This window comes from Daucus carota, chromosome 3 (assembly GCF_001625215.2).
Source record: "Daucus carota subsp. sativus chromosome 3, DH1 v3.0, whole genome shotgun sequence".
NCBI classification, from domain to species: Eukaryota; Viridiplantae; Streptophyta; class Magnoliopsida; order Apiales; family Apiaceae; genus Daucus; species Daucus carota.
Window position 1 is genome coordinate 38,978,016 of NC_030383.2, and position 18,957 is coordinate 38,996,972.

General features: G+C 31.5%; 1 protein-coding gene across 2 annotated transcripts; it reads right to left on the reverse strand.

Annotated features, from left to right (window-relative positions):
- Positions 1 to 6,086: 6,086 nt before the first annotated feature.
- On the reverse strand, positions 6,087 to 13,911 carry LOC108214818 (U-box domain-containing protein 34). Of its 2 annotated transcripts, none has more exons than XM_017387025.2 (10): positions 13,547 to 13,911; positions 11,519 to 11,640; positions 11,276 to 11,391; positions 10,802 to 10,923; positions 10,401 to 10,693; positions 9,844 to 9,933; positions 9,141 to 9,566; positions 8,209 to 8,958; positions 7,912 to 8,100; positions 6,087 to 6,444 (listed from the first exon to the last, which is right to left on the reverse strand). In XM_017387025.2, exons 1-10 carry the CDS (start codon positions 13,743 to 13,745, stop codon positions 6,364 to 6,366), a joined length of 2,388 nt encoding a protein of 795 aa, XP_017242514.1. In that variant the 5' UTR covers positions 13,746 to 13,911; the 3' UTR covers positions 6,087 to 6,363. The 2 variants fall into 2 exon arrangements, with proteins under 2 accessions (XP_017242514.1, XP_017242516.1); XM_017387027.2 differs by having other exon boundaries at positions 11,519 to 11,637; positions 13,547 to 13,687.
- Positions 13,912 to 18,957: the final 5,046 nt, after the last annotated feature.

The following is an 18,957-nucleotide window of genomic DNA, read 5'->3' on the forward strand; positions in this document are numbered from 1 at the left end:
GGGTAAGGAGGACAGATGTGTAGCCTAACCAGAAGTACAGTTGTAGAATATGTAATGAAATCAAACCAATGGCTTTAGTATAATTAATTTAAGCAACTAGCTAACATTATTACAGCACTACACCATAAAGGTATGGACATAGAATTATGTTTAGATTTTTCGGAGGATAAATTATGTTTAAATTAAGAGCAATTGACACTTTGTACCTCACAAGTTTAATCGCTTTTTCGATTTGGTCCCAAACAAAATTTCTTGTCAATATGCATCCTAATATTTAAAAAACGCTTCAACATGCATCCTTTCGAACATTTTCCATCAAGTTGACGGTTAAAATTAACGGCTACAGGAGTAAAATAGTAATTCTGTAGACATCCTTCTACTGTTTTTTTCAATACAAAATTATTATGAGTCAAAAGGGTGCATATTGAAGCGTTTTTTAAATATTAGGGTGTATATTGACAAAAAAATTTGTTTAGGACCAAATCAAAAAGAACACTTAAATTTGTGGGGTACAAGTGTCAATTACTCTTAAATTAATTCAACTATCCCACACAAATTTGATAGGTAAAGTATGAATCTTAGTAAAATTTGATCCATTTTTGTTTGACCCATAATTTTTTTGACGAAAGAGGAAGAATTTATTAAAGTACTTGACTCAATCGGGTATATCTTCAAACTATCACCTACGATATAATTATGAAATAAGAAATCAATTAAATAAATAGCTATTTTGATTTAAGATTGATTGACATATAAAATATAATCTAAAAAGTATTACAATAATATTTCTATCTATCCACCTCATATTAATTGTAAATATAGTAGCATCGTAAATATTTCGATCTAATATTTACATTTATCAGTTACATCAATTGATATTGGAAAACCGCAAAATAAGAATAATTTTTATTGTGAATGGTTAGATATAAAGTTTATAAAAATACTGAAAATAAAAGAGAAGATGAAAAGACAAAAATGTTTAATCAATGAATGAGAGAATGTTTTTTTTGGACAACTATGACTTATATAGCCTTACAAATTAATATCTGTTTTATGAAGTTCTGAGAATGAGCCAGGGTCGAACCCAGGACCTGAGACGACAAAAGATAAACTCTTAGCCGCTGAGTTATTTAACCGTGCTATGAGCGAGAGAATGTTAATGAAGCGAGAAGATAAAACTGATTTTGAAAGTGGACTCGCAAAATTTCAAATCCTGGATCTTGTTTGACCCATAACTAATAAAACAATTAGATAATTTTTAAACTATCTGAAAGTAATCCAAAAATTATAGACAATATGATATGTTATATGTCGTTAAAAGTCATAACAAATACTAATATAAATTAATAATATTCTATTTAATCTAATTTAAATTAATTTATACATTTCAAATAATATTTAAATACTAATTTATTATTTTAAAATGTATTTATCAATAATTTACTTTTAATCGTGTTTAGATTTCCTGTAAATTAGATTCAACTCGAATATCCTCTTATTTAAACTAAATTTTGACGACTTGCTTTGGAATGGCCGAATTTCTAATCGCCAACCATCTGCACGAGGGTAAGGACAAATCCTCTCTTCAATATTTAATTATTAAAATGAAAATAAGTGAAAAGGAAAAAAAATCCTGAATTATTTCAATAATTGAATTTTTATCGGAGAACAAAAGTTATATGATTATAAACTCGAATATCCTCTTATTTAAACTAAATTTTGACGACTTGCTTTGGAATGGCCAAATTTCTAATCGCGAACCGTCTACATGAGGGTAGGGACAAGTCCTCTCTTCAATATTTAATTATTAAAATGAAAATAAGTGAAAAGGAAAAAAAAATCCTAAACTATTTTAATAATTGAATTTTTATCGGGGAACAAAAGTTATACGATTATAATATATTATTATATAATTATAAAAAGGTTGAATATATTATGTTTGTGATAATATAGTTTAGTTATATATTTATAAATGAATATAATTTTTATTTAACGTCAATAAGATTTTTGAGTAACTAATATATATAACATATCATTTTTTCAATTTCTTAAATTTATTTTTTGTGAAAAGTAATATTCATTTAATTTTTATGACTTTAGACATAAATTATAAATGAAAACGAAAAATATTAGGAAAAACAATAAGTACCTAGTGGAGGGTGGGAGATTTATAACGAGAAAAATTGGATAATTTTTAAAACTAAAAAGAATCAAAAAGATTTTTAAATTCAGTGAAAAAACATCCACAAGCCGAATTGATCTAATTATTCCTCCTCTTATTTAGAACATTAGTAGCCTGTACTAAAATATTAATGTAGTTTATAAACACTAATATACTATGTATGAAGATAAAATTAATATTTATAATTTGATTAATTTATATATTCTGATGGAAATAGAGACTCTAAATTTCCAAATTTTTAATTAATAATAGAACTCTTGTATCCATAAATTTTTGGGAATTTGGCAAAAATTTCTCTTTTTGCTATATTATTGGCTAGAATATTTGTAACCGTACGTTTTCTTTATAAACTCAGTTAAACTAATTACACAAATACGAGGCTATAGTCGTCGTATTCATCTTTTCATATCTCTTTATACTCTCCTCTCACTATTTTTTATAAATTCAGTTAAACTAATTGCACAAATACGGGGCTACAGTCGACGTTTTCATCTTTTCATGTCTCTTTGGACTCTCCTCTAACTATTGTCTCCGCTCTCTCCTCGTACTCTCTCTCATAGCCATCATGCCAACACCAAGCTCCCAAACCAGAATTAAAACAAACCCAAAATAGCCAAAATTTTCCACGCAAAAAACTATCGTTTAACTCCCAATTAACATCAATACTCGGTCTGGAATTTACGGTGTTTCAAAATCAGATATCAAGCATGTTTACATCAAGGTTACAACAGAAGATTTCGAATTGCGAGAGAGGGAGAGTGTGAGAAGAGAGAAAAGTAAAAAAGAATGGTAATTTCGTGGGAGGTGAGAAGAATTGTGTGAATGCGGTTGTGGGTTTGTGGTGATGATGATGAGTAACGGTGGGTGCGTAGAGGTTGTGTTTGGATGAACGCTGTGAAGGTCGAAGACGGAAGGAGGAAGTTATACAAGTATGTAAAAATTAGAAATAATGGTTGTTTCAAGTTGATTTTGTGGTTGATTTTGTTATATTGATATTGGCCCCATGGGGTACTCTATTTGCAACCAGTTGCAACTTATTTTGCAACTAAATATAATTTACAACAAATTTTTTCAAAGTTACATTTATGGTTACATACAAGGTTGCTAACAGGTGCATATATAATTTTGCAGATACAACCACCGTATTTTTGTAATTTTTGTTTTAAAACAGTATTTTTGCAATTTTTTTTAAAAAATGACAATAATTTTACAAAAATTCTTTTAGATATGAATATATATGAAAAAACACCTAAATTTTTCATTTAAAATCATCTAACTCATCATTTTAGAATATTTTAAACTCATTAAAAAAAAAGACAAACATTACATGAGAGTTAGTACGTTTGACTATCTTAAAAAAAATGTTAATGCTTATAAGTGAAAGTTATTTATAAATGAAAAATAGCTTGTGTTTTATGTGGTTGAATAATTTCTTTGATATTTACAAATTATCATATATATAATTTACTATTATTATTATTATTACTACTAAAATATTAGAAATTATCTTTTAAAATAAACCTTTACACTTTTGTAAAATCGAATTTAAAAAATAAAAATAAGTTACTAAAAAATTGAACTTTTCAATTTTTTCTGATTTATAAGTCAGTAAGACTTATAAACAACACAAATAAACTATTTCAAACTTTAAAATTCAGGAAATGGATTTTTAATTTCAGCCAAACACCACTTCACTCTGAACAATTTTGCTAAAAATGTGGGCAACATTCTGCTTTGTTCAGTTGATGCTACTAAGCACAATTAGTTGAATAAAGGCTCCCTTGCTTTATGAGTTGGTTAAATACACCACTGGCAAACAAAGTTCAGTTTGTGTGCGATGACTGTAGTTTCAATTGGTGGTATTATATAAAAACAATTCCTTTTAAGAAAGGTGCAAAGAAAAAGGGCATCACAACAGCTCCTGATGTAATGAAATATAATTTAAATGCTTACAGTAAAATACTTAGAATCATCTTGAACAAGGTATATTCATATTAAAAAAATATCAATTAGACTAGCCTAGTTTAAAAAATGAACAGGGAGTACTAGTATTTTATAAAATTAAAAAAGCCAACCAAACTTGTGATATCATGGCATAATAAATAAGGCAATGATTTATTGCAACCACTTTATGTGGGTAACGAATAGCCAATAGAGAGGGTTTCTTGTAGAAAGATACTCCCTCCGTCCCGTTGGATTGTTAACATCACTTTTTGGCACGCTTTTTAAGACCTCTATAAAATATAGTTGCATGAGGTTTTTTTTTTATAAAAAAAATTCTGAATAAAAGTTTGATGTTTAAACTTTTATTCAGAAAAAAAATAAATTAAAAAAACATTATAGAACTATACTTTATAAAAACCTCAAAATGCGTGCAAACAGTGAACGTTAACAACCCGGTGGGACGGAGGGAGTAGTTTGATTATATTAATTATTTAGGAGTGGACGATACAGAGTGAAAATGACAAATTTCCCCCACAAGTTCTCTCTCTCTATAATGAACATCTGTTCTCCTTTGTCAAATTAATCCCAAAAGTGGAAAACCAGCAATAATAAGAATTAGAGTTTGCAATATATATATATATATAGGCTCGTGATCATATGGAAACTACCCTTAAAATAAAAACTAAAAATCAATTCAGTTTAGTGATATTCTCAGTATAATTTAATGATATTCTCTTTAGAATCCAGTGATATGTATTGCACAAATTGGTCAAATTTTCCAGAAATCGATGAAAATTTGTGGATATATTCTTGTACTTGATTCTGATGGTGGTGGAGGTGAAGGTGGCGATTATACTGCTCAGAGGGAGGCTCAACGACCGGAATGAAAAAGATGTTGGGTGTTGGGTTGGTGTTGTCATTGTGCAAGGCGGTGTTGCGGGGGTGGCGGGGTGGATTGGCTATTGTTGTATTGTATTGCCGGTATTCTGGGAGAGTGGGCTAGTGGCTGGCCGAATCTAGTTCGAAGTGTTGTAATACAGGGGATTGGAAGATATGAGTGTGTGTGTGTGTCAGAGTCGTGTGGTTGATGGCTATGATTGATATTTATGATGGCGTGTTGTTGTTTGAGGGCTTGTGAGAGTTCTCTGATGAGGCAAGTTGACGATGTCGGGAGGTTGACGATGTCGGGAGTGACGGGGGTGAAGCTGCCAGAAGAGAGTCGTAGGCAGAGACCATTTGGAGAAGAAGGTGGGGTTGTTGAAAAATTTAGTGATAGTTTCTGGTATGTAGATTAAGGAAGCTTCTATTTGAGTAAGACTTTATATATATATGTAGGGATATGATCAAATAATTTTTTTTTTAAGTTACAAGCTTGCAAACGTTTTTTTTTTTGTTTTTTTTATTCTCCCAACCTGTTAATTCTTAGTTATAGAAAGTATCTATGTTGAAAATTATTAAAAAAACATCTTGATTTTTAAAAATAACACATAAATAAATCATGCATTCAACACATTTGTAACTGAGTTCAACAGTGCAGAACACTAAGAGTGCTTAAACTATACCTCTTGGGGTTGGTTAATGTTTAGAAAGATAAATATTAGTTATATAATACGTTTAACTTAATTTTTACATTGAAAAATTAGTTTATGTACTTTTTCAACACAATTTTAATCGATGTTAAATAAAATATGTTAAAAAATATTGAACTCAAGTTATATATGTGTTAACACATAAGTTATTTATGTGTCCATTAAACAGGAATGAAGGCATTACTAGAATTAACATATATAATAGAGATTTTTTCATAAATACCTAAGCATAAAATAATTCTTGTAAAAAATACTGTCTTTTTTTTAAAACAAAATTACAAAAACACTATTTCTGAAACAAATTTTATAAAAATACAGAATTTCACTTACAACATATTGCAACTACTAGCAACCATAAATACAACAACAAATACAACTTTAAAAAAATTTATTAAAAATTACGTTTAATTGCAAAATAAGTAGTTAGTGTTTGCAAATACTAAAAATGAGTGCCCCTTCAAGCACGTATTAATATGAGAAAAGCAAGCACAAAATCAACTAAAAACAACCACGAAAACTTAATTTTACATCTAGTTAAGTCCTCTTGATTTTCTACTGTGCTTCTCTGGTCAAACTCAAGCACTTTATTCTTAACAGAAGCCCAACTAGATATTTGATATAAGCATCTCATCCAATCCTTTGCATACATTATGCGGCCCAGGTCCCTGGCAGGATATTTGACGGAAGCATCTCATCCAATCCTATACATACATTATGCGATCCAGGTCCCTGGTACATGTATGTCAGGTAGCAGTTAAGTAACTTACATATTCTTGGCCGTTGAATGAATATCCAGGAGCCAGAATTATAACATACGTTCAGCGCCGTACATGGCCTGTACAACACTTTTTAACCGCTGAGCATTTAACCTCGTACAACGCTGTATGTATTAAACTTTTGTTATAATCCTGGCAGCCGCCAAGAATCTGTAAGTTGGTTAACAAATCCCTGGAATACAAATGCGATATGCCAGGGACCAGGACCCTATAATATGTTCTATATTAACACAAAACATTAAAAAATAAAAATAATCGAAGCAGTACCTGAGCAAGAACACAAGTAATACCAAGAGAAATGGAGAAGCAGACGAGGATCTTGCTGGGGTTCAAATGCTCCAACAAGATTATGAAAGGGGGATAAGTACATAGTCCATTTTATGTATGAAAGGGGATATTCTGACCCAATGCAAAAGTTCATGGCGAGAGGAGAGAGTGCGAGCAGAGAGAGTATAGTGAAAAGAGAGTGTGAGAGAGAGACGAGAGTGAAAGGAGAGTGAGAGGAGAGAGAAGTAAGAAAGGAATGAGAAGGTGAAGATGGTTTTTCTGAAATTTAATTGTTTGAATATTTTATAAATTAGTAATTTGTAAGATTTTAGACATGATGTATTTACAAATAAATATCCGAAAATTGGTATATTTTTCAAATTTCCTTTATAATATTCAGTCGTCTAAAGTGAAACGAACATATCCCAGAATATGGACTACATTAATAGTGCCACTCTCACCCTAAACAAACATAATCAATTAACTTAAAGTCAGAAGTTAGTTTGAGATAATTTTTTCGATGACATAATTTCTTTTATAAAAATTACCCTTAAGTCCTAATTTACCCCTAAATAATTTTTATTTTTATTATTATATTTTTAATAACCCGCAAGTTATTAATAAGTCAAGTCACAAGTCACAATTCCACCCCAAACCGTCTGGAAACTACACTCAATTAATTTCAAGTCTACTTATTGTACATGAAGTGAAAATCAGTAATCAGATAATCAGAAATCAATTTAAACAATCGGAGAACAAATCAGATATATTAAAATAACTAAAGACATTGTATAATCATCATTCCACTAAATTTTATTAATTGAAAACCCTGACTCCGTAGCCAATAGTTTAAATTTATAATGATCACCAGTGGGTTAGCAATTTGGATCAGCCAAAAAATATATAACAGATGGAATATATACACCATAATGTAAAATTTAAGCGGAAAAAGAATAAAGTTCTCTCCCTATACCAGCAAGAGGAGAATATGTGTAACTGACCTGGTATATATATTTTTAATAACACAATATTTAACCTACGAAAAATGCTAGAGCACCCGAATCTATTCCCAAAATGAATCTCAAATACCACGTGTCATGATTCAATTGGCGTAAAAATAGTGGAAGATTCAAGTGTTTTTCAGTGCAGGTACCTGTGGATGTTGTACACGAGATGTCCACTCTTGTATGGCAGAACGCAAAGTGTGATTTGGATGAATCATCTTTTGCTGGAGACGGAGCTTTGTCACTGGCGATACGTTGTGTTTCTCAAGCCACAACTTTATTGCTTTGTGCTCATAAGTGAAACCATCAGGAGCAATGTACGGATCAACCATTACTTCCTATAATTGTCATCCCATGATATACATTATTCAAAATGAGATATATCATTCTATGGTAAGTAAAATGATATCCATAACATATTTTCTCAAGGGATTTCAAGCATTCACCTGAAGGATCGGACAGTAGTAATGAGCAGGTGCGTCAATATTAAACCTCTGCACCTCTGTGTGTGAATCTGAAAAGTCAACAAGTTTTTTTAGAACTGGAAGCACTTCTTGGTCAAGATCTGGCCTATCTCTGCATCTTAGACTGGAGCACTGCAGTGCTATTCGAGCGAGTTCCTCTGCTTCGGGTAGTGGCCAATCTGTAACTGACTTATCTAGAACTTCATATATGGAACCATTTTCAAGAGCATCCTCAACTCTCAATATAAGACCCTTTGGCCGGCAACCAGTCAACAATTGAAGAGTGATGATTCCAAAAGCATATACATCAGATTTAGGCCGGATAGTGCCTGTTCTTTGATACTCTGGATCCATGTAGAAAAGGGTACCAGCAATAATGGAGTCGCCATATTCTGTGATGTTGTCAGGTACAACATCTGAAATGAGTTTCGCCAAACCCACATCTCCAATTTTGCTCACAAAGTTCTTGTCTAACAAGATATTCCCAGGTTTTAGGTCACAGTGAATGATTGGATCTGGCTTTGAGTTATGTAAGAATGCAAGTCCACAGGCTATTTCAAAAGCTATACGAAATCGAATAAACCATGGAAGAGGTGGTCTGCCACTTCTCCGGAATATATGATCTTCCAGGTTCCCCTTCTCCATGAATTCATAAACTAGGCAGCCATCTTCTGGACAAGCTCCAAGTAGTAAAACCATGTGCGGGTGACGTAATTTGCTGAGAACTTCAACCTTCAATTTTAAGGCCACATTAGGAAGTTTGCCGAGAACCATAGTTGATTAAAATGCCAGATGCACATCTTAAATTTATGGGGATAGTTTACAGAAGAGTAACTAGAAAAATTGAAAAAGCAATCATGTCTTTGTGATTGTGTGTGAATGAATATTATGTAATTGGTTGAGAGATCAAAAACCTCTTTCAGAAACTCGTGTTTCTTATCGGCACCAGGACGAAGAACTTTGATGGCCACTGGGATGTGATCAAGCTTGCATGTGTAAACTTTTCCGTATGCTCCCTCACCAATTAAGTTATTCACGGAAAAGTTACCAGTTGCCATTTTTATTTCTTCACGTGTATACCTCTTGTACCTTTTATCACTCAAGAAGAGTGCATGAGCAATCTTTTGTTTCTCCACGGACTCTCTGAGGTAATTCAACTCAGCTAGCTCTCTTTCATAGCCCTCCTTGGTAAGCAAATTTCTTGCGATCTCAATCTCTTTCACGGCTTCCAAATGCTTCTCTTTTTCTTCAGCAGCAATTTTTCTGAATGTTTCTTCTCTTTTAAGAGCTGCATTTACTCTTTTTGATTCTTCAAGGCAGTCAGAAGAAATAAGATGGATCTGCAGAAAGTAACAACTAACAAACATCAAACAAAAAAGCATGTCATAACGTAATGCTAAAATGTAGACTCTCCTGCTTAATGTATCTATTCTTATTAAATAATACAACTGTAATTATACGAACTTGGAAGAGTGCACAGCATCAGAATTTATTCATCTCTAGACTCTAATTTAATGGTCAAAAGCTTGACATTTACTATTTTATTGCGTTATATTTATTGCAGTAGTCCTTTAATTATTAAAAAGTTAGAATATGTAAATGTTATCAGGGTTTCACCTTAGCTTGAGCATGGACCAGGTTTTCACATGCTTGATTATACATAGCCACAGTATTTCTCAACTCTGTACGCACCCTTTCAGCTTCAGCCTGCATCCCATGTTCACAAAAATACTGATCATGTAGTCATCGACATTAGTACCTTCCCCAAAGCATCCATACGTTAAATTTATTGAGCACAATATTCTGTATGCCCAATATAAAATGGAAGAAATTTTTAAAATATAACTAGATCTATCTGTTGACCTATATATATAATAAAAATATTCATACACATCATGACTGTTTATATATAATTTTGGAAAGAACTGATTTCATATTATTTTGGATAAGTAACTGCCAATTTTAATGGTCATAAATGATTCAAAATATATCAATGTTCTTACTGATTATAAAACATTCCAAAGCATGTATGTAGAAAGTGAAAACTGAGACAATGAAAAATATTTCGGAGTTTAATTAAAAAAGTCAGAGTAGATTATTAAGCTTACCACAATTTTCTCATTTTTAAACCAAACACAGAACAGAAATAATTAGTCAGTTGGCTAAGAAAAAACCTGCTCCACATTCTGAGAAGAAATATAGGTAAATTGATTTAGCTTATGAGCATCTGCAACACCAGCTTCAGCGGTCTGATAGTTACCCTGCTGAACAACTAAAGAATAATTATGAGAACTTCCATGTGGTAATGATTGAGAGTGTGGATCATTATATGCAGTCATTGATGATGCTCCAATCATGTCAAAATCTTTAGATTCCACACTGGAAGAATAATGTCCAGATGGCAGTTTCTTAATCCTGAAAGATCCATGCTTATTTTGAGAAAACAACCAAATCTTAGAGCTTCTCCCTGTAAGTAAAAAACATGATATATAGAAATATAAATAGGTTCCAAATGTATATTGCAATGTTTTTATAAAACGAAAGTGCTTGACTGATAAAATTGTTTCCATTTTACCACTAGTTGACAAAGCATTGACTGAATTGGTGATGAGATTGTCTCTTGACACCACGTATATAGTACATGTGCCAGGCGCATCTTTCAGTACTGTTGATGGTATACCAGGGCCCTTTATTGTCCTAAGGGAGGTCATACATGATAACATGAGAAAATAATACAAATCATATGCAACAACCCTAAATAAGGCTAATAATTACCAAGTAACATATTTGTCTATCAAAAATAACATTCCTTTGATTGAAATTTAAAGGATTGAGATTTAATATTACTGAGAAGAGGCAGATTTATATATAAGAAATTGAACAATCAATTTACAACCAATTACTCGTCATCCACAAGGCATAATTAATACGAAAAATGCCAAGATTAAGCAATTTAGGACTACATATTTAAAAAGCATCTCCAGATCTTAGTTTTGTATGTGTTCTATATTTCTATATAAAAATGGATCTTAATTTTGATTAATATTACCTTGTCATAAAATTAGAAGTCCAGGAGCCCAATACTAAATATGTTATTTTTGAGTCAGATATATATCTTACAAGCACTGCTGCAGGATTTTCCCCTTCCAACACTAAAGTTTCCATCTGTAAAAGGTTTTGAAATTCAGATTTTAAGCAGTCATGCAAAAAAATGGCAACCACCTATGAGAAATTTTTGGTCACTGCTTCAAGTATCAATCGCAAAGGCTACAAACAACTTTAAGTAATATACCTCTCTTGTTTTGCATAGTTTCTTGTACGGAACGAAGATATCTTCAAATTTCACTTTCATCTCATGAAGATACATAGTCACCACATTAGCATCCAGCTCTTTGATTGGGATAGGAGGTCCTGCTATTTAATCATTAGAATGCCAAGTGAAAGTCGGCTTAGAACATTATTAACTGTTTCTCCCTTGCGAATACTACATCATCCCACCTTTATTGGTCCACTTTTTACCTTCTAAATACATATATTTTATGTGTTGTAGTCGTAGATAAAGTACCTCATATAACACTTTTTAGTATGTAGTTCTAATTTCTAACAGGGCTCTCATATTATGCACTATGATCAGATTAACTGATTAAGCATTTCCTTTTGTATACTATCACTCCACCTTGGGGCATTATATGAGAATCAAACCTGAACACATTTCAACATAGAAGATACAACCTTTTTTACCACCAGATATTCACTAACTCACTGCATCTTCAAATATCATATACTTCTCTAAATCAATATTTTCCTCCTTAAATACAAATATATGCCAAAGAAATCTTGCCGGAAAAAAAAAAGCACTATGTAGTTTATAGTAAAACTTTTAAGTAACAATGCATGCTTTAAAACTTTTTGCATAAATTACAAAAAACAAACTGGTGCTGTTATAAACTATAAATTGGTTCATCAAAGAAAAATTTGTTCACCTTAAATTATAAATTGAATTGCTTTTATATCTTGGCCAAATGACATTGTACTCAAAATTTTGCATCATCCTAAACTTGCACATTCATTTATTTTATAAATATATTTTTCACAATTGCACCTTTAATTGTTTAAAAATTAGCACATTTATGGTCACATTAACAAGATAACTTTTCAATTTTAGAAACACTAATCAAACACAATACACATGAAACACTAATCAAACACAATACACATATTCATGCTTATATGTAGTATACTGTATTGTCTTGTTTTCAATTAAGGTATACTTATATGTTATGGCTGAAAACAAATCCAAGTAATCCACGTTCAAACCCAGGTTCGACTCTTTAAAAACATATATAATTCGTATTCATATAAAGATTATTCGAGCGAATTAAAATCCCATTTTATAATTCGAGCGAATACCGAGTGAATCCAACCACTCTGATACTTAATTATATTTATATAGAATGGTTCGAATAATTTAGAAAAAATGCCCAAAATACCTATTCCATGTGTTAATTTGCCCAAAAGACCAATTTTCAAAAACACTGTACAAAATACTCCACACTGACAGTGGTGTAGTATCATACATTCAGATACTCCACTGGCACGGTAATACTCTACTCCTTCGACATTGGAGTATCATCATGATACTAGCAATAGAATATCGGGTATTTAGGACATTATTTGTCAAATATTGGTATTTTAGTCAAATATTATTGAAAATAGGATATTTTGGACAGCCGCCCAATAATTTAAGAGTACATGAATACGTATTTATTAAAAATAGTCTACTCAAATTCATAAATTATGTATATACTTATGCACAATATACATTTTATACAGATAATATTTATATTAATACAATACTCTATTAATGATTGCATTTTACTTGTAGGCTGTAGCAAACAATTATCCGAGAATTCTTCATGTTTTTATTACCTTTTACAAATTCAAATTCGAATATACAAAAATACGTTATTCAGTATTCATTCGAGCCAAACCTAATCAAATACGAATATTAATATTCAAACTGGAGTCCAATCTTGATAAAAAAAATTTAAAAAAAAAACTTAATATAAATCCGGATAAAATCAATGATATTGTTATTCAACACAATTCACCCCTATTTTATATGAATATAGTGTCTTTAATATCATTTTCGTAAAACATCATGTATTTAAACCTTGATTTACATCATACATGTTCCTACATCAAAACGTAAACAATTGAATGGTAAGGAAGGAGAAGTATGTTACTAGAGGCCCAAACCCAAGTTAAAGGAAGCTGGGATGCTATACAAGTTACAAGTAAAAAACAAAAAAAAACTCACAAGGTGAAGGGATGGAAGTGATGGTAGGAACGACGTGAATTAAGACGAAATGATGAGCTTTTGACATCAAGTTCTCCACCGCCCATTTCACGGCGCGTAGGCTGTCCTTCCCCCCTTTGCCGCCAGGATGACCATTAACAGCCACCGCAACTGACGTCATCTCCGCCGGAGAGGTACTAGTACTCGTTGTGAAACTCATCACTGTGTATGGCCATACGCTAAAAGCATGACCACGTATATGCCAAGCAAAGTAGGGAGGAACACACCGATGACTTTGACTATATTTGTTGAATATTCAACTTTCCAATGCTAGTACCGCTTCCGCCCATCGGCAATCTAGGGGTGAACAAACCGACCCAACCCGTGAAACCCGACCCACGCCAACCTTTTTGAACCGATTAAACCCTTGAAACTCGACCCAAATCAATTTTTTTTTAAATCGATTAAACCGAACCGTTCAAAACCGATAGTTAAGTGGGTTCATTTTCAAAGATTGGGTTGGGTTAGGGTTTAATATATTATAATAAATTAGCTTTCGTCACATCATCTTTATGTTTAAATCTAATTATGTTACAATATAGTGCATGCAAATTCTTTTGTGCAGTGTCATTTGATTGTATTTCAGTATTTTAATTTGTTTTGTTAAGTAATATTTGTCTAATTCGTGCTAGTTTTTTTTAGTGCACCTATTAGCTATGTTCTAGAAGTGTCAATAACATCGAGCTAGCATAGTATTTTTTTTTTTAAACATCAAGCTCTCTGATATGAAGTGCATCCACATAGTTCATAATATTGATCTAGGAAATATTGATAAGAGATATGTGAAGTAGAGTTAGATTTTGGAAATATGAAAGTTGAAGTGGACAACTAATTTGAAACAAATTTCTTTCTTAATAGTGGACATGTAAATTGAAACAGAAAGAGTATCTATTTTTATTTTTAAAAATATAAATTTTTATATTATCATGTCACAAACAAAACAATTAATTGTTTATTACTTTTGACAAGTCCAATCTTTAATTTTTTGACATGATAATATAAAATTTTAAATCGATCAAACCAACCCGAACCAACCTAACTCAATATAAAAAGGGTAAGGTTGGGTTAGGCATATATTTTTGGATTAACGAGGTGGATTTTTAAAAACCAAACTAATTGGGTTGGGTCGTTTTATTGACTCTAACCTGACCGACCCGACCGACCCAACTGTGTTCACCCCTAATCGGCATGATGTCAAAATAATCCGATTAAAACTAATTCGAAATCTGAAATTTTAAATTTACGCATCTGATTTTTTGGATTTGAATTTGAATAAAAAATTTAATTTTTAAACCCGAAAATATTTGGATTTGGATATTACTTCCGAAACCCAATTCGAAATCTGAAACCTGGTCCAAACTTATAACTCCAAAAAAGCCCGAATATATTATATTAGTTAAAAACTTATAAACTTTTATACACTCTTGGATCTAAAAACAACTCGGCGGACAACGACTGTGATTGAAAATTCTTAACGAGGGCGGTGACAATTTAATAAATACATTCAAAACTTTTCCTTTTCCTGACATATTTGTTACTATCTATCTAATATAGCAACATTGGTAAAATAATTCGAAATGACTAATCTACCATTTGTTTATTATACATACTTACATATACATATATACAGGGGTTGGTTCAAAGACGAACCAAAAATTATTAGTAACCTAAGTAACTCTGTTGAGGACTGTCAAATTATTTCTGAAATAGAGCATCAGATGAATCCACGTACATCCAAGCATGTGCATTCAGTTTCTTTTCCCATTTTGTATCTGACTGCTATAACTTCTTTGGCAATTTCATTTTGTAATTCTAATAGTAATTATCTTTTATTTAATTCATATAATATAATTTATCTATAAACCGAAAATTATATAACATAATAATACCAAATACATTAAAATACGCGAAACATATTACTTACAATTATTATTTGCAAAAAATCCCTCAAAATCTTTTTTTTTAAATATAAAAATTAAAGATATGGTGTAAATTTTTTAACTATTAAAAATTATAATAGTGATAAAAACATAAAAAATACTGAACATAATTATATATATATATATATATATAATTTATATATATAGCTGTAATTAATTTACAGGACACATATTATATTATATTTACAGAACATGATTATATAAATAATTATTTGTACTTATTAATCATAACTTTATTCAAAATATAATAATATACAGAACACAATGTTATATACATTGTACGATATTATTTTTCATAAATAAATATATATGTTTTGTAGAACATAACTAAATTTCAAACATAGTTGCAAATGAAACATAATATTTCTATAAATTTACAAAACATAAAAATATTAATTAATCTATATTTTACTTGTTGAAATTGTAATGTAATTTTTTTGATTTATATTAGTTTAATGTATTAGAAAACATGTTGAACATATTTCAGAAATTTGTTGCGAGGTTGTATCCAATGGAAAACATGTTGAATTTATTTTTAAATTCTATTGAACATTTAGTCAGGTACTTCATTTTCAGAAAAATAAAATTGTGAATTAGGTAAACATAAATGATTAAAGAAAAGTAAATGCACTTGTTCAGGAAGATACTTTTGTAGCAATTCTCCAAAATCCTATAAGGACATCCTCACAAGGAAATATATCTTATTCAATATTTAACTGAATTATTTTCTAGTGAAAAATCACAGAATCTTCAGTTATCAACATCTATATGTCCTACCAAATCACTAACTGGTATAATGATAATCTCTGTATCCACTAGTAGCAGAGAAGCCGCCATTGATGATGACGAGGAATTTGGTAACTCATTCATATCTATTGATCAGTTACAGAATGACTTTCGAGAATGGTTAGCACTACAGGTGGAAAGAGGTTTGATAATTGTATTATTTAAATGTTAATAAGTGTATTTAGCTATTTTTAGTTGTTGCATCCTTGAATCCAGCTCAAATCTGTTGAGTATATTATGAAGTTCTACTTCCTATAGCCATTTTCCAAGTTGCCCGACACAAAAATATATGAGTGGCCGATTAATCTGAGTAGACATGACCTTTCTTTTTCTTTTAGATACTATTACTGATATGCATGTGTAGTAAAAAGTTTCCGTATATGATCATAAAATTTAAATCCAGATCATATATGTTTTTCTGTGTAACTTAATAGGCAATGTGTGCAAGAAGGGAAAAAATGGAAGTCGAACCAAGTATTGGAAGGGATGTGAAACGATGGCATGTGTTACGTAGGAAGATTCATTAATGCATCAGGAGATCATCACTATGAAGCGACAAGGAACAATAAAGTCGATAGTTCCTGATAAGCGCATCAGTGACTAATACAAGAGCATCAATATGAAGATACTCTTAGGAATATGTAATGCTTGATGATACAAAGTTATTTTATTCTTACTTAGAATAATATTTCAATGTAGCTGATCAATGGCTAGCATGCTAAGGCAGTAGAAAGTGATCAAATTCACCCATCAACGGATAATGTGGTACTGTAACAAAGCAGGAGTATCGTAGCAGTTGATATGTTAATAATGTATACTTTTAGATTAGCAGTTAAGCTATCAATGGATGAGTAGATAGGGTGACATAATTGTAAATATTTGAAATCATGTAATCTATCGAAGTGAAGTGAAGATCGATCGCTAGTCATGAAGTATCAATGTCTAAATAATCAGTTTATCAATCACTACATCAATTTCATTAATGGCTTATCATGGAAGGCTATTAATCGCTAGTTCAAGGATGCTATCAATTGATAAACTTAGTAGTTGAAAGCTACAAGTCAAGTAAGAGACAAGAAGCACATGGGTTGATGTGACAGATGCTGCACCAGTTTTGGAAGCTAAACCAAAAGCAGTTTACTCAAATATTGAGAACCTTGAAGCCTACCATTTTTGGCAAAGCAACAAGAATTTCAAGCTTCCAAATGTTCTATCAAGTCCAAGAAATTATATATTTGTAATAGCTAGAAAAGGATTAGGAAAATACTTTTACAGACTAGTTTTGTTTCTAGCAATATATATTCACTTTGTAATTTTCACTTCAAAGTATTTAAACACTTAGAACTGAAGAGCAAAGCATTAGAGATAGCAAGCAAGAAATTGTAAGCTTCTGCTCTTCATTCTTTTGTAAGCAGCCAAGTATTTCTTACTTGGAAGGTTTTTAATATAAAAATCTCTCAGGTGGATCAAACAATCCACCTGAAATTTTTAAAGATCAACGTTCTTTTAATTTCTGTTCTGTGATTATTTTTCTTGTAAGCTTGAATATAATTTGTTAAGCAAAAATTAGTTGAAATTTTTGTAGATTGTATTCAACCCCTCCTTCTACAATCTAACTTATTGTTTGCATTGTCTGAATAACAGATACTTAATTAGTCTCAAGTATTATCACTAGCTGGAGATTGAGTTCGAAAGACAATAGAAGAAGATTGATACAAGGCAGCTTATTTATAGGGAATTACTCTATCTGTTAGGTCCAATCAGACGTAGAAGGGGGGGGGGGGGTTGAATACGTCGTACCAATTTCTTCGATTTAATTTAATTGCGGATAATCTTGTTTCAGTCCATGTTAAATCAACCGTAAATAAATAACTCCAGCAAGTCGGGGAATATTCTTATATTAGAAATAATCCTCGGGTGCTACAAATTCCAACACAAGTGTCGGCTGCAGAGACTACAATCACTCTATTACAAACTCTCGATAAAAACGATCTTCTAATTTAACTCTCGAGAATGTGTATAGTGTGTGCACTTACAAAGTGTGTAGTTGGTTTCAAATGAAACTACAAGGCTCTATTTATAGGCTTTACAAAATCTAACCATGGTTAACGAGTTCGTCCTGGACGACTTGAGTTCGTCCTGGACGGATTCGTTTTATAAAAATAAAACTAACTCCACAGAATCATAAGAGATTGGCGCCACTTTCATATACACATATATATAAATATATGTATAGCTAAGTTGCGCCCCAAATATACTTATATGTATATTCCAGTGGCTTTACTTGTGAAAGTCAAAGATGGCGCCCTCCAGGTCAATTGTTGCGCTTATACAGTGCTCCACAGTGTTGATCAACTTAGAATTTTCCACAGCTCTTCAAAGTTGCGCCTAGAGATAATGGTTGGAGGCGCAAACTTTGACTTAGTCAAAGTTTGCGCTCCAGGAGACTCTCCTCTGTGCCCAGTGGAGTTTCTTACTTAGAAAAACAATTCAGGAGAATTGTTAGCGCCAAGTTTGACAAAGTCAAAGGTTGCGCCTTTGACTTTGGTCAAAGGTTGCGCCTTTGACACAGTGAAGCTTTATATGACTTAGAGAATTTTAACAAGTGTTAGACTTGCACCTCATATATTCATATATATATATATA